The 17160-nt window shown below is 44.7% G+C and overlaps 1 protein-coding gene across 1 annotated transcript; it reads right to left on the reverse strand.

The window, feature by feature from the left end:
* Nucleotides 1-572: 572 nt before the first annotated feature.
* Nucleotides 573-11725, reverse strand: LOC139531613 (protein KASH5-like). The gene is made up of 15 exons (XM_071328229.1): nucleotides 11600-11725; nucleotides 10948-11021; nucleotides 10467-10722; nucleotides 9113-9167; nucleotides 8952-8986; nucleotides 8788-8860; nucleotides 5474-5632; nucleotides 5260-5377; nucleotides 3294-3344; nucleotides 3054-3131; nucleotides 2865-2921; nucleotides 2622-2681; nucleotides 2462-2514; nucleotides 2249-2354; nucleotides 573-1873 (listed from the first exon to the last, which is right to left on the reverse strand). Exons 2-15 carry the CDS (start codon nucleotides 10978-10980, stop codon nucleotides 1523-1525), a joined length of 1485 nt encoding a protein of 494 aa, XP_071184330.1. The 5' UTR covers nucleotides 10981-11021; nucleotides 11600-11725; the 3' UTR covers nucleotides 573-1522.
* Nucleotides 11726-17160: the final 5435 nt, after the last annotated feature.

Raw genomic sequence — 17160 nt, forward strand, 5'->3', positions numbered from 1 at the left:
GGGATTAAAAATAAATATAGGACAAACACACATCACGACAAAAGAGACCTAAGACAACAACATAGCATGGTAGCAGCACAAAACATGGTATAAACGTTATTGGGCAGACAACAGCACAAAGGGCAAGAAAGTAGAGACAACAATACATCACGCAAAGCAGCCACAAATGTCATTAAGAGTGTCCATGATTGAGCCTTTGAATTAAGAGATTGAGATAAAACTTTATTGCAGCTCGTTCCAGTCGCTAGCTGCAGCGATGGCGTCTTTTTGTGAATTTTGAAGGCTTCATAAATCACGAAGGTAATTTTAATTTAATGATATCATAGAACAAAACGTATAAGATCTCCTAAGCCTGTGTTAACCTCTAAACTTATTTTCTGCGTTTATCCCAAAACTATTCTTTCCCCTGAATGAACCAGAGGTAAATCATTTGCGGGTTTTAAGATTATAAAGTGCCGAGCTCTAAATACATTCTCGTCACTTTCTTTGTTACATCCAGATTTTGACATGAAATGGAAAGACAAACACGTTACAACCACATATAGAACAATGATCAAAATATTTCACCAGATGTATAAATATTAAGCATCCGGATTGCGTTTCCACTCACTACCAAATATTGTGATGAGAGGAAGCTCAGTGGGAGATGGAGCGAGATGGATTTTGGCCAACATTCTTCAAATTACATCAGTGAAACATTTGATCTCCATACAGTTTTCTGTTTCCAAAACTAGAATCTGTAACAGAGTGAACTGCCTTTTGTATACTTTGCCAAAGTTGAAAAAATTGCTTTGTTTCGGAGTGCAAGGGCAATTTGAGTTATTGTACACTTGCACTTCAAAGTAGGCGTTCCCTAACGGACATATGCAAATAGATGCCAGAACACGCCAATAGGATCTCACTAGCTCGTGCCTGGCTCTGACCGCCTCCTTGCTTGTTCTGCCCACTATGATTAATTTACTCCCATTGGAAACGACAGGCTCTAGTCTATCTTGGGTTAGTTATCAAAAATCTTCGACCTTACTGTACAAGTCTCTTTATTTAAATGTAAATAATATTTTAAATTCAAACCAGGGAAAACAAGAATGTTACGAATAAAATAATTAAATGACAGAGTAGACTATGACGTGGCAGTGAATTTCTGTACTGTACAGAACACTATACAGAAATTAGACCAAAAAATAACAAAACATGAACAACATTGAGTCCAACCTTTAAAATGTAATTTAAAATGTGCATAACAAATAAATAAATACACATTGTAAAATCTTCTCTACCTTTTCAATTTAAAATACAACTAGTTGTCCATGTATGATGCCGTATTCCAGTTTATTTAGTTGACAGCAACCTGGAAGGGTTGATGATCAGGGTTTGAGTTGTATTATTGTGCGTATTCATGTTTAAGTGTGTGCGCGTGTATGTTGGTAGTTATGTAGGTAGGTTGGTAAGTAGATAATAATTCCATTCCAGCCATTACAATAAGCCTCCTATAGCTCCACCCACCAGCTCCCTCTGGTGTGTATTACAGCGGGGGGAGGCCTATGTGGTGCACATTGCAGTATGGCTGTATGAGGTATCTGGCTGTAGACCAGAAAGTGTTGGTGAAGCCGAGTCCTGTACAGTGATCGTAGCAGCCGGGGACCATGGAGACCAGGACACCCAGAGGAACCAGGAAACCCAGGGTGAAACCTCCTGCTGCTCGGACACCTCTCACCATATCTGACCACACACCACTCTTCTCCTCTAGCATCTGTTTCTCCTCCTTAACCACCTCCTCCTCTTTCTTCTCATCCGCCTCTCTTTCTACCCTCTCCTCCACTCTCTGCTCCTCCTCTCTCTTCTCCTCCCTCTGCACCTCATCAGAGGAGTCCTCCTGGGGTAGGAAATTAACACACGCATTAAGCAACAGCGTCTCTCCCCTAGGGTGTGTGTGTGTGTGTGTGTGTGTGTGTGTGTGTGTGTATGTGTGCAAAGCTGTAGGACGGGCTCATTACAAAACTGGAAAGGAATTAATGGAACGGTATCAAACACATCAAACATGTGGAAACCACATGTTTTAATCTGTTCCATAAATTCCATTCCAGCCATTACGGTCAGCCTGTCCTCATTCACTGGCGCGAAAACACTCTCCCAGCTAAGCCCTACCTAACCCTAAACTCACACTGTCCTGTAGTACTACTTGATCACCACACAGTGGAGACAAACACTCGGCCATGATCGGTCATGTGTGTGTGTGTATGTGACCCACCATCATGCATGGCAGTAGACCCAGTTCCTCTGCTAGAGAGATGGAGCGCTGAGTGGCTTCAGACAGAGTTCCATCTAATGCCATGTAACCCCCCTCTCCTCCATTACTACAGACAAAGAAAGACATGAGGAAAGAGAGAGAGGGTATGAGTTATTACAAACATGACAAAATTAGAGAGTGTGTGAGGGATGTTATGATTGTGTGTGTAGTTACACTAGGGCCTCTGCCAGTTGGCTCTGCAGATCCTTCATCTTCTCCTTCAGATCCTGAGAACAGAGAAACACACACACATAAAGCCCAGAGTGTATATCAGTTAAATATGTGTGTGTGTGAGGTCTGTATCAGGCATATGTAAAATGTGTGTGTGATGTACCTGTGCAATGGAGGAGTACTCTGTAAGGGACTGCTCCAGCTGCTCAACTACAAAGTCCTTCTGAAGGATACACGTGCACACAAAGTTATGTTGAGCAAAGGCCAGCCAGCTAATAGACTGCAATGGACCACATTTAAACTGGCAATCCATGTGGCATGTCTAAAGAAAAACTTGTACATTTATTGGGTATTTAGGGCATATTTCAAATGTAAACATCATCTTCAATATGTAGGTTTCGCCTACCTTACGTAGGACCTCATCCCTGTGATCCAAAGCGAGTCTGCTCTCCTCGAGCCGAAGCTGTTTCTCACACACACGTTACTAGTTACTATTAGGGCTGGGAAAAATCCTGCGGCCTCCCAGGACCAAAATTACCCCCCTCTGATCTGGTGGTAGGATACCCCTGAGTGTGTGTGTGTGTGTGTGAGTTACCTGTAAGGCTTGTAGAGCCTGGCTGAGGTTAACGATCTTCTTCTTGTCAGTGGCTCTGTCTGGTATAATACAGGACATCTAGGGGTGAGAAACAGATAGACAGAACGAGAGAGAATAGAATAGAAACGTTCTGTTATGTTTTGACAACAATGTGTATTATGCCTCCATATTGGCTGGCCAGTGAAACATTCAGTTTGTCTGTTCTAACAGGGTCAAAGGTCAAGGGTTAGGTCATCATACCTCACTGCCGATGGTTTCAATCTGGTCCTCCAAAATCTCCTTCTCTTTCTCCTGCCAGAACGAGGGATGAAAACCATTGTATTTCTCACCATTTTATCAATACTTTCTTTCCAAGTTACTTCACATTTACCAATTAGCTCAGTTGGTGAGGTGATTGGTCAAATCCGGTGTGTTCAGTTGGGTGGTTTATTTGTCATATATATACAGTTGAAGTTCACACTTAGGTTGGAGTCATTAAAACTCGTTTTTCAACCACTCCACAAATTTCTTGCTAACAAGAAATGGCAAGTCGGTTAGGACATCTACTTTGTGCATGACACAAGTCATTTTTCCAACAATTGTTTACAGACAGATTATTTCACTTACTGTATCACAATTCCAGTGGGTCAGAAGTTTACATACACTAAGTTGACTGTGCCTTTAAACAGCTTGGAAAAATCCAGAAAATGATGTCATGGCTTTAGAAGCTTCTGATAGGCTAATTGACATCATTTGAGTCAATTGGAGGTGTACCTGTGGATGTATTTCAAGGCTTACCTTCAAACTCAGTGCCGCTTTGCTTGACATTGTGGGAAAATCAAAAGAAATCAGCCAAGACCTCATAAAAAGTATTGTAGACCTCCACAAGTCTGATTCATCCTTGGGAGCAATTTCCAAATGCCTGAAGGTACCACGTTCATCTGTACAAACAATAGTATGCAAGTATAAACACCATGGGACCACGCAGCCGTCATACAGCTCAGGAAGGAAATGCATTGTGCCTCCTAGAGATGAACGTACTTTGGTGCGAAAAGTGCGAATAAATCCCAGAACAACAGCAAAGGACATTGAGAAGATGCTGGAAACAGGTACAAAAGTATCTATATCCAAACGAGTCCTATATCGACATAACCTGAAAGGCCGCTCAGCAAGGAAGAGGCCACCACTCCAAAACCGCCATAAAAAAGCCAGACTACGGTTTGCAACTGCACATGGGAACAAATATCGTACTTTTTGGAGAAATGTCCTCTGGTCTGATGAAACAAAAATAGAACTGTTTGGCCATAATGACCATCATTATGTTTGGAGGAAGAAGGGGGAGGCTTGCAAGCCGGAGAACACCATCCCAACCGTGAAGCACGGGGGTGGCAGCATCATGTTGTGGGGATGCTTTGCTGCAGGAGGGACTGGTGCACTTCACAAAATAGATGGCATCATGAGGTAAGAAAAATGATGTGGATATATTGAAGCAACATCTCAAGACATCAGTCAGGAAGTTCAAGCTTGGTTGCAAATGGGTCTTCCAAATGGACAATGACCTCAAGCATACTTCCAAAGTTGTGACAAAATGGCTTAAGGACAACAGTCAAGGTATTGGAGTGGCCATCACAAGGCCCTGACCTTAATCCTATAGAAAATGTGTGGGCAGAACTGAAAAAGCGTGTGCGAGCAAGGAGGCCTACAAACCTGACTCAGTTACACCAGCTCTGTCAGGAGGAATGAGCCGAAATTCACCCAACTTATTGTGGGAAGCTTGTGGAAGGCTACCCGAAACGTTTGACTCAAGTTAAACAATTTAAAGGCAATGCTACCAAATACTAATTGAGTCTATGAAAACATCTGACCCACTGGGAATGTGACAAAATAAATAAAAGCTGAAATAAATCACTTTCTCTACTACTATTCTGACATTTCACATTCTCAGCAACCTTTCGGTTACTGGCCCAACACTCTAACCACTAGACTACCTGCTATATATATATGGTTTCCACAGGAGGTTGGTGGGACCTTAATTGGGAAGGATGGGCTCGTAGTAATGGCTGGAACGGAATCATGTTTTTATCAAATACATCAAACATATGGTTTCCATGTGTTTGATGCCATTCCATTTGCTCCGTTTCAGACATTATTATGAGCCATCCTCCCCTCAGCAGCCTCCACTGATGGTTTGTTTACTATTGCTGTACACCACTTCCTGGTTAACCACCAGTTGTTTGATGTAGGCCTCCAGGTTGCCCGTAGCATCGTCTTTCTCAACCAATAGGCTCCGGATCTCCTCCAGCTCATCCATCAGCTGCTCTGCATCATGAATCGACTGCTTCATCCTGACAAACACAAATAATGATGAACAGCCTGACTGATTGATGGTTACATTTGACTTGGTTGTGCAGGGCAGTGTGTGTGGTTGCTAATATGGTTACCCTTTGACTTGGTTGCGCAGGGCAGTGTTCTCGGTGCGTAGCAGTGTGTTGTTGTCATCGGCTACCTCTACTGTTCTCTGTAGCTCTGAGTTCAATTGCTTCAGTCTGCTTCGGGAATACACCAACTCTGCTAGAACATCACGCCTCTCCTCTGAACTCCTACAAACACACAAGTTAGAAAGTGGTAAGTACACAAACTGCTATCACAACAGCCTTGATGTCCAGATCACGAAGGACCTATCATGGTCTAAACACACCAACACAGTTGTGAAGAGGGCACGACAAAGCCTCTTCGCCCTCAGGAGGCTGAAACAATTTGCCATGAGCCCTCAGATCCTCAAAAAGTTCTACAGCTGCATCATTGAAAGCATCTTGACTGGCTGCATCACCTCTTGGTATGGCAACTGCTTGGCATCCGACCGCAAAGCGCTACAGAGGGTAGTGGGTACGGACCAGTACATCCCTGGGGCCAAGCTCCCTGCCACCCAGGACCTCTATACCAGGCGGTGTTAGAGGAAGGCCCTAAAAATAGTGAAAGACTTTAACCACCCAAGTCATAAACTGTTCTCTCTGCTACCGCACGGCAAGCGGTACCGGAGCGCCAAGTCTGGGACCAAAAGGCTCCTTAACAGCTTCTTTCCCCAAGCCATAAGACTGCTGAACAGTTAATCAAATTGCTTCCGGGACTATTTGCATTGACCCCCACTTTGCACTGTCTCTATGTACACTGACTGGACTAGAGGTCGACCGATTAATCGGAATGTCCTATTAATTAGGGCCGATTTCAAGTTTTCATAACAATCGTTTTTTTTTTTTACACCTTTATTTAACTAGGCAAGTAAGTTAAGAACACATTCTTATTTTCAATGACGGCCTAGGAACGGTGGGTTAACTACCTTGTTCAGGGGCAGAACGACAGATTTTTACCTTGTCAGCTCGGGGATTCGTTTTTGCAACCTTCCGGTTACTAGTCCAACGCTCTAACCACCTGCCTTACATTGCACTCCACGAGGTGCCTGCATGGCAGGCTGATTACCTGTTACGCGAGGGCAGCAAGAAGCCAAGGTAAGTTGCTAGCTAGCATTAAACTTATTTTATAAAAAACAATCAATCAATCATAATCACTAGTTAACTACACATGGTTGATGATATTACTAGTTTATCTAGCATGTCCTGCGTTGCATATAATCGATGCGGTGCCTGTTAATTTCTCATTGAATCACAGCCTACTTCGACAAACGGGTGATGATTTAACAAGCGCATTTGTGAAAAAAGCACTGTTGTTGCACCAATGTACCTAACCATAAACATCAATGCCTTTCTTTAAAATCAATATACAAGTATATATTTTTAAACCTGCATATTTAGTTAATATTGCCTGCTAACATGAATTTCTAATAACTAGGGAAATTGTCACTTCTCTTGCGTTCCGTGCAAGCAGTCAGGGTATATGCAGCAGTTTGGGCCGCCTGGCTCATTGCGAACTATGTGAAGTCCATTTATTCCTAACAAAGGCCGTAATTAATTTGCCAGAATAGTACAGAATTATGACATAACATTGAAGGTTGTACAATGTAACAGCAATATTTAGACTTATGGATGCCATCCGTTAGATAAAATACGGAACGGTTCCGTATTTCACTGAAAGAATAAACGTTTTGTTTTCGAAATGATAGTTTCCGTATTCGACCATTTTAATGACCAAAGGCTCGTATTTCTGTGTGTTATTATGTTATAATTAAGTCTAGGATTTGATAGAGCAGTCTGACTGAGCGATGATAGGCACCAGCAGGCTCGTAAGCATTCATTCAAACAGCACTTTCGTGCATTTGCCAGCAGCTCTTCGCAATGCTTCAAGTATTGCGCTGTTTATGACTTCAAGCCTATCAACTACCGAGATTAGGCTGGTGTAACCGATGTGAAATGGCTAGCTAGTTAGCGGGGTGCATGCTAATAGCGTTTCAAACGTCACTCGCTCTGAGACTTGGAGTAGTTGTTCCCCTTGCTCTGCATGGGTAACGCTGCTTCGAGGGTGGCTGTTGTCGATGTGTTCCTGGTTCGAGCCCAGGTAGGAGCGAGGAGAGGGATGGAAGCTATACTGTTACACTGGCAATACTAAAGTGCCTATAAGAACATCCAATAGTCAAAGGTATATGAAATACAAATCGTATAGAGAGAAATAGTCCTATAATTCCTATAATAACTACAACCTAAAACTTCTTACCTGGGAATATTGAAGACTCATGTTAAAAGGAACCACCAGCTTTCATATGTTCTCATGTTCTGAGCAAGGAACTTAAACGTTAGCTTTCTTACATGGCACATATTGCACTTTTACTTTCTTCTCCAACACGTTGTTTTTGCATTATTTAAACCAAATTGAACATGTTTCATTATTTATTTGAGGCTAAATTGATTTTATTGATATATTATATTAAGTTAAAATAAGTGTTCATTCAGTATTGTTGTAATTGTCATTATTACAAATACATTTTTAAAAATCGGCCGATCAATCGGTATCGGCTTTTTTTTGGTCCTCCAATAATCGGTATCGGTATTGGCGTTGACAAATCATAATCGGTAGACCTCTAGACTGGACTATACCCATTCTACACTGACACTCCAACACACACCTACATACACTCTCACACGCACACATATTGAAGCCACAGACACGCTTTCACATACGCTGCTGCTACTCTGCTTATTATCTCAGCTTTTTTATTTTTTATCTATGCATAGTCACTTCACCCTTACCTACATGTACAAATTACCTCAACTAACCTGTACCCCCGCACACTGACTCGGTACCGGTGCCCCCTGTATATAGCCTCGTTATTGTTATTTTATTGTGTTACTTTTTATAATTTTTTACTTTCATTTGGTTTAAAAAATCTGGAACTCTTCTTGAACTGCACTGTTGGTTAAGGCCTTGTAAGTAAGCATTTAAAGGTAAGGTCTACACTTGTTGTATTCGGTGCATGTGACAAATAAAGTTTGATTTGATTATTATATATCCTGATTGCCTAGTCATGTTTACCCCTACCTACATGTACATATTACCTCAATCACCTCAACTACCTCGTACCCCTGCACATTGGTACCGTTACTCCTTGTATATATTCTGGTTGTCATTTTATTGTGTAACTCTTTCCTTTATTTTTGTAGCAAATTTTTCTTACTTTTTAACTGTGCATTGTTGGGAAAGGGCTCGTAAGTAAGCATTTCACATAAACGTCTACACCTGTTGTATTCGGCACATGTGACAAATACAATTTGATTTGCTAGGAGTTGTCTGGGTGTAAGGCACTTACAGGTCTGCAGAGTTGAGGATTCTCTCCTCCTCTGACACGTACAGCCTGACAGACTCATCATTCTGCTTCCCCTCTGAAACGCGCACAAAACATCAAAACAGACACACACACACACACCTTTGAATTGGTCGTAAAGAGCAGCCAATAACCAATGAAAAACTCACCTTCATAATCATAGCCATCTTCCACTGAGTCTGACCTAAACGCACACACAGAGCAGCGAAATGTGTGAACACACAGATTTGAGCAGATAGATGAAGGTTATGGCTATAACTGTGTGTGTGTGTGTGTGTGTGTGTGTGTGTGTGTGTGTGTGTATGTTCACCTTAGCTGGTCTGAGCTGGCATACATATCCCTCCATCTGGGTCCCCTGGTGCTACCTAGACAGGGGACAGGAAAGAGGAGGGACCATGTGTTACACATACATCCCTGATCTATCAATGAATCTGCCTACTACTGCATGGTTGACACCTCAAGAGCCCAGTTCCACCTCACTTCCCACTCTCTGAGCTGAGACCCAGTTCCACCTCACTTCCCACTCTCACAACCGAGAGCCCAGTTCCACCCCACTTCCCACTCTCACAACCGAGAGCCCAGTTCCACCCCACTTCCCACTCTCTGAGCTGAGACTCCAGTTCCACCCCACTTCTCACTCTCACAACCGAGACCCCAGTTCCACCCCACTTCCCACTCTCTGAGCTGAGACTCCAGTTCCACCCCACTTCTCACTCTCACAACCGAGACCCCAGTTCCACCCCACTTCCCACTCTCTGAGCTGAGACCCCAGTTCCACCCCACTTCCCACTCTCACAACCGAGCCCAGTTCCACCCCACTTCCCACTCTCTGAGCTGAGACCCCAGTTCCACCCCACTTCCCACTCTCTGAGCTGAGACCCCAGTTCCACCCCACTTCCCACTCTCACAACCGAGAGCCCAGTTCCACCCCACTTCCCAGTCTCTGAGCTGAGAGTCCAGTTCCACCGCACTTCCCACTCTCACAACCGAGACCCCAGTTCCACCCCACTTCCCACTCTCACAACTGAGAGCCCAGTTCCACCCCACTTCCAACTCTCTGAGCTGAGACCCCAGTTCCACCCCACTTCCAACTCTCTGAGCTGAGACCCCAGTTCCACCCCACTTCCCACTCTCTGAGCTGAGACCCCAGTTCCACCCCACTTCCCACTCTCTGAGCTGAGACCCCAGTTCCACCCCACTTCCCACTCTCACAACCGAGAGCCCAGTTCCACCCCACTTCCCACTCTCTGAGCTGAGCTGAGAGTCCAGTTCCACCGCACTTCCCACTCTCACAACCGAGACCCCAGTTCCACCCCACTTCCCACTCTCACAACCGAGAGCCCAGTTCCACCCCACTTCCCACTCTCTGAGCTGAGACCCCAGTTCCACCCCACTTCCCACTCTCTGAGCTGAGACCCCAGTTCCACCCCACTTCCCACTCTGAGCTGAGACCTCAGTTCCATCCCACTTCCCACTCTCTGAGCTGAGACCCCAGTTCCACCCCACTTCCCACTCTCTGAGCTGAGACCCCAGTTCCACCCCACTTCCCACTCTCTGAGCTGAGACTCCAGTTCCACCCCACTTCCCACTCTCTGAGCTGAGCTGAGAAGGTAAATAATCCAAATTGGACAAAATTGTATATTGTTCTACGAGTCAGTACTCACCATTAGAAGAGGGTGTGACCACTAACCCACCGTCATCCTCCCATTGGCCAGCCTCGGCAGGCCCACAGTACCGGCCCTGCCGCTCATCCTCCCATTGGCCAGCCTCGGCAGGCCCCTGGTACCGGCCCTGCCACTCATCCTTCCGTTGTCGTGAACCCTGGTGACCTCGGTGGAGAGACGGGAGGTCGAGCACCGAGCATGATGTCACACCGTGGGAGGCATAGTCCAATAGACCCAGCTGCTGCAGCCGCCCCACCTACATTAGAACCACAACAACTTAATCTTGAAAGGCTTTAAGCCTACATACACATCTCTGAACGTGCTAACAAATACATGGCTGTTAAGATAAATGGCAGACTACTAGTACAGTATTCAGGTGAGCTTTATTGACATGAAACTGAAATAACCCAATGTTTCCAAAGCAATATACTATTTTTTATTTTTGTGTTGGCACAATATGAACGAATTCTTGCTATATTACCTCAATGGGGAAGGAGACGGTCCTGCGCAGCATTCTCCCTCAAAGCCCCAATGCCGCTAAAAATCTCTGTCCCCCTTGAGAGATTCAGACCATTTCAGACGATTAATTTTTTTCAAATCAAATCAGTTGAAACAGTGTGCTGTTACAAATGACAAGTCAGGAAGTAAAGACAGGTCGGTAGCTATCTACTAGGAGAGCTAGATCATTCATGAGCTCGAAAAACAATTCCAAATAAACAGGTTCAGTTCATGTAGGCGTGTATGACGTCACAGTATAAACATCACCCATGCCATCACACTAACAACCAAGCCTCCAAAGACTAAGCTAAAAAATAAATTAAAAAAACTCAGCTAAGTAGTAACTGTAGATAGCTAACTGAGCTGTCCGTCCTTTTCAACAGGAAAATGTGATCAGTTTTCAGCTCGTATTATAGCAATGTTGTTGCTTATCTTTCTTAGTTAGCGACCAAGCTAACTTTAGCTAAAGCGGGATCGCAACTGACTAGCTACTGTAGCTAGCTATTGGATATTTTTCAATCAAGTAGCTAGCTAACAACAGTGACATAATAAATTATTGGCAGATTAAATTATTTGTTGACACATTTTTTTTTACCTATCTAGCTAGCTAATTATTTGCAGTTTCATTTACCTACCCAACTATTCTCCTATGACCTCCGTCTCCCTCACCAAAGCAGTGCGCACGAGCAACTATAACTTCAGCCAATCAGTGATCGGTTTCATTATCAATGGACTCACTGGACTGATCCCTATGTTTTTTATTTTTGTTTGTTTTAGGAAGTCAATTGGGATGGCTGACGCTAGGTCAACGATTTTTATAACCAAACCCAGATAGACGACAGCTTGTCGTTTCCAATGGGAACAAATTAGTCATAGTGGGCAGAACAAGCAAGGAGGTGGGTAGAGCCAAGCACGCGCTAGCGAGTACCTATTGGCGCGTTCTAGTATACATTAAAATATTACCGTTAAAAAACGTCTACTCTGTGAAGTGCGCGTGTTTTACAACTCAATTCGCATTTGCACTCCTAAACAACGCGATTTTTTAGCAAAGGGTAAAGTCTACAAAACTTAGTCCACTCTGTTCATAACATATTCTAGTTTTGGGAGCAGAAAACGGTATTGTTTAATCATGTTTAATCGATGAGAAAATGTGCAGTATGTCGGCCAAAATCCATCTCGTTCCATCTTCTCCCACTGTTCGCCAGTGGGCTTCCTCTCACTACGAGTGGAAACGCCAACCGGATGCTTCACATTTATACTTCCAGTGAAATATCTGTTTCATTGTTCTATCTGTGGCTTTGTATTGTATTGAGAAGCTACGAAGCCACCTGTTGGGCATATTGGCACTTCCCAGAAGGAGCAGTCCTCCATTAGAAATGAATGGAATTCTACAGTATTTCAATTAAATGTTTCAAGGACAAAATTACATGTATTTAAGTATTTTTGTTGTTGTAATGGGGACAGTAACTTTAGTCATCAACAAATATTTATATATATTTGGGGGAGGGGTTATATTTTAGCTCACATAATATCATTTACAAGTATGCATTAAGGTGTCTGTAATATAATAAATGTGGCAAAAATGAATGTAGACATTAATAAATGCATTTCCGTAGCTTCCTAAATACTTTTTACAATGGTGGAGGAGTCCCAATATGGAGGCTCGGTGTCTTCAATACAGAGCCTTCTATTAGTCATTTAGCGTATATATATATATATATATTATTGGTCTCAACCAGTGGTCTCAACCACAGATAGAAGGGGTTAGCTACCAGTAGTATCTTTCTCTCAACTTAATATTGAGCGTTATAATAGTAGAATACACAAGGTGCCATTTAAAAATGTGGTTGTGCATCAGCAATTTTCCTGTTATGTTTTGTTTTTATTTTTAAAACAACTTTGAGATTATTCTTGTATTGAAAAGCGCTATATAAAATAAATCCATTATTACAATTTATTATTGTTATATTTAGGCTCCTCCCCCTCTCCCCACAGGGCCAATGGGTGGCAAACTATTGAGGGCGTGGCCAAAATAAAAACACCTCCCAACCAGCCATGTTGGTTGTCAGCTTCTTCAAAGGTGAGACGTGGACCCAGTCACAACCACCCCTAGCCCCAAATAAACCCTGACCCTTCCCCTTAGCCCCTAACCCTAGCTTCTAGCCCTAGCCCCTATCTCACCTATCTCCCTGTGTGTGTCTAGGTTTCCCAGGTGATCTATACTGGGTTCTGTGTACAGACTACAGTAGTTTCTCTGGTCTACTCCTGCGCAGATTATTAAGACTGTTCTGGGAATTCCTAACGGAATATGAGTCACAGGAGGGTGGTGGCACCTTAATTGGGGAGGGCGGGCACATTGTAAGTAACGATGCTGCAGAAGTGAAGCAGGTACGGGGAGTTGATATTTAATTTGGAACGGACATGCAACAGGACAGGAACAGCGTCAGAATTGGGAAACACAAAGACAGACGACAATCAATGCAGCAGCGGGGAACAGAGCTGGGGAACTGACAAATATAGGGGAGGTAATAAACAGGTGATTGAGTCCAGGTGAGTCCAATATTGCTGATGCGCGTGACGAGGGAAGGCAGGTGTGCGTAAATGATGGTGGCACGAGTGCGTAATGCAGGGCAGCCTGGCGCCCTCGAGCGCCAGGGGGAAGAGCGGGAGCAGGCGTTACACACATGGTAATGGCTGGAGCAGAATTGATGGAATGGTATCAAATACATCCATTTACCCCATTCCTGCCATTATTATGGGCCCACAGACAGACACATTTGTTTTACTATCCTTGTGGAGAACAAACAATTGATTTCCATTCCAAATCCAATTTTCCAAACCCTAACACTTAACCTAACCTTAACCCCAAACCCCTAAACCTAACTCCTAACCCTACACCTAACCCTAATTCTAACCTTAACTGTTACCCTAACTGTAGACTAACCCCTAAGCCTTCAATAGCCTTTTCCTTGTGGGGACCTCTGAATTTTTCTTGTTTTACTATCCTTGGGGACTTCTGGTTCCCACAAGGACAGTAAAACCAAACACGCACGCACACACGCACGCACACGCAAACACATGCTTAGTAACTATAAGTACATCTCAAATCTCTTCCGGCGCCGACCGAGATGGCCGCCTCGTTTCGCGTTCCTAGGAAAATATGCAGTATTTTGTTTTTTTATGTGTTATTCCTTACATTGGTACCCCAGGTAATCTTAGGTTTCATTACATACAGTCGGGAGGAACTACTGAATATAAGAGCAACGTCAACTCACCATCGTTACAACCAGGAATATGACTTTCCCGAAGCGGATCCAGTGTTTTGCCTTCCACCCAATACAATGGATCTGATCCCAGCCGGCGACCCTAAGCGACGCCGTAAAAGGGGCAAACGAGGCGGTCTCCTGGTCAGGCTTCAGAGACGGGCACATCGCGCTCCACTCCCTAGCATACTACTCGCCAATGTCCAGTCTCTTGACAATAAGGTTGATGAAATCCGAGCAAGGGTAACATTTCAGAGAGACATCAGAGATTGTAACGTTCTCTGCTTCACGGAAACATGGCTCACTCAAGAGACGCTAACGGAGTCGGTGCAGCCAGCTGGTTTCTTCACGCATCGCGCCGACAGAAACAAACATCTTTCTGGTAAGAAGAGGGGCGGGGGTGTATGCCTTATGATTAACAAGACGTGGTGTGATCATAACAACATACAGGAACTCAAGTCATTCTGTTCCCCTGATCTAGAATTCCTCACAATCAAATGTCGACCGCATTATCTACCAAGGGAATTCTCTTCGATTATAATCACAGCCGTATATATTCCCCCCCAAGCAGACACATCGATGACCCTGAACGAACTTTATCTGACTCTTTGTAAACTGGAAACTACACACCCTGAGGCTGCATTCATCGTAGCTGGGGATTTTAACAAGGCTAATCTGAAAACAAAACTCCCTAAATTCTATCAGCATATCGATTGTGCTACCAGGGCTGGTAAAACCTTGGATCATTGTTATACTAACTTCCGCGACGCATATAAGGCCCTCCCCCGCCCTCCTTTCGGAAAAGCTGACCACGACTCCATTTTGTTGCTTCCAGCCTACAAACAGAAACTAAAACAACAAGCTCCCGCGCTCAGGTCTGTTCAACGCTGGTCCGACCAATCTGTTTCCACGCTTCAAGACTGCTTCGATCACGTGGATTGGGATATGTTCCGCATTGCGTCCAACAACAATATTGACGAATACGCTGATTCGGTGAGCGAGTTCATTAGAAAGTGCATTGACGATGTCGTACCCACAGCAACGATTAAAACATTCCCAAACCAGAAACCGTGGATTGATGGCAGCATTCGCGTGAAACTGAAAGCGCGAACCACTGCTTTTAACCAGGGCAAGGTGACCGGAAACATGACCGAATACAAACAGTGTAGCTATTCTCTCCGCAAGGCAATCAAACAAGCTAAGTCCCAGTATGGTCGCAATGGTCGCAATTCAACAGCTCAGACACAAGAGGTATGTGGCAGGGTCTACAGTCAATCACGGATTACAAAAAGAAAACCAGGCCCGTCGCGGACCAGGATGTCTTGCTCCCAGACAGGCTAAATAACTTTTTTGCTCGCTTGAGGACAATACAGTGCCACTGACACGGCCCGCTACCAAAACCTGCGGGCTCTCCTTCACTGCAGCCGAGGTGAGTAAAACATTTAAACGTGTTAACCCTCGCAAGTCTGCAGGCAAAGACGGCATTCCCAGCCGCGTCCTCAGAGCATGCGCAGACCAGCTGGCTGGTGTGTTTAAGGACATATTCAATCAATCCTTATCCCAGTCTGCTGTTCCCACATGCTTCAAGAGGGCCACCATTGTTCCTGTTCCCAAGAAAGCTAAGGTAACTGAGCTAAACGACTACCGCCCCGTAGCACTCACTTCCGTCATCATGAAGTGCTTTGAGAGACTAGTCAAGGACCATATCACCTCCACCCTACCTGACACCCTAGACCCACTCCAATTTGCTTACCGACCCAATAGGTCCACAGACGACGCAATCGCAACCACACTGCACACTGCCCTAACCCATCTGGACAAGAGGAATACCTATGTGAGAATGCTGTTCATCGACTACAGCTCAGCATTTAACACCATAGTACCCTCCAAACTCGTCATCAAGCTCGAGACCCTGGGTCTCGACCCCGCCCTGTGCAACTGGGTCCTGGACTTCCTGACGGCCGCCCCCAGGTGGTGAGGGTAGGTAACAACATCTCCACCCCGCTGATCCTCAACACTGGGGCCCCACAAGGGTGCGTTCTGAGCCCTCTCCTGTACTCCCTGTTCACCCATGACTGCGTGGCCATGCACGCCTCCAACTCAATCATCAAGTTTGCAGACGACACTACAGTGGTAGAATTGATTACCAACAACGACGAGACGGCCTACAGGGAGGAGGTGAGGGCCCTCGGAGTGTGGTGTCAGGAAAATAACCTCACACTCAACGTCAACAAAACAAAGGAGATGATTGTGGACTTCAGGAAACAGCAGAGGGAGCACCCCCCTATCCACATCGACGGGACAGTAGTGGAGAAGGTGGAAAGTTTTAAGTTCCTCGGTGTACACATCACGGACAAACTGAATTGGTCCACCCACACAGACAGCGTTGTGAAGAAGGCGCAGCAGCGCCTCTTCAACCTCAGGATGCTGAAGAAATTCGGCTTGTCACCAAAAGCACTCACAAACTTCTACAGATGCACAATCGAGAGCATCCTGTCGGGCTGTATCACCGCCTGGTACGGCAACTGCTCCGCCCACAACCGTAAGGCTCTCCAGAGGGTAGTGAGGTCTGCACAACGCATCACCGGGGGCAAACTACCTGCCCTCCAGGACACCTACACCACCCGATGTCACGGGAAGGCCATAAAGATCATCAAGGACAACAACCACCCAAGCCACTGCCTGTTCACCCCGCTATCATCCAGAAGGCGAGGTCAGTACAGGTGCATCAAAGCAGGGACCAAGAGACTGAAAAACAGCTTCTATCTCAAGGCCATCAGACTGTTAAACAGCCACCACTAACATTTAGTGGCCGCTGCCAACATACTGACTCAACTCCAGCCACTTTAATAATGGGATTTGATGGAAATTATGTAAAAATGTACCACTAGCCACTTTAAACAATGCCACTTATTATAATGTTTACATACCCT

Source organism: Salvelinus alpinus, chromosome 10 (assembly GCF_045679555.1).
Source record: "Salvelinus alpinus chromosome 10, SLU_Salpinus.1, whole genome shotgun sequence".
Taxonomy (NCBI): Eukaryota; Metazoa; Chordata; class Actinopteri; order Salmoniformes; family Salmonidae; genus Salvelinus; species Salvelinus alpinus.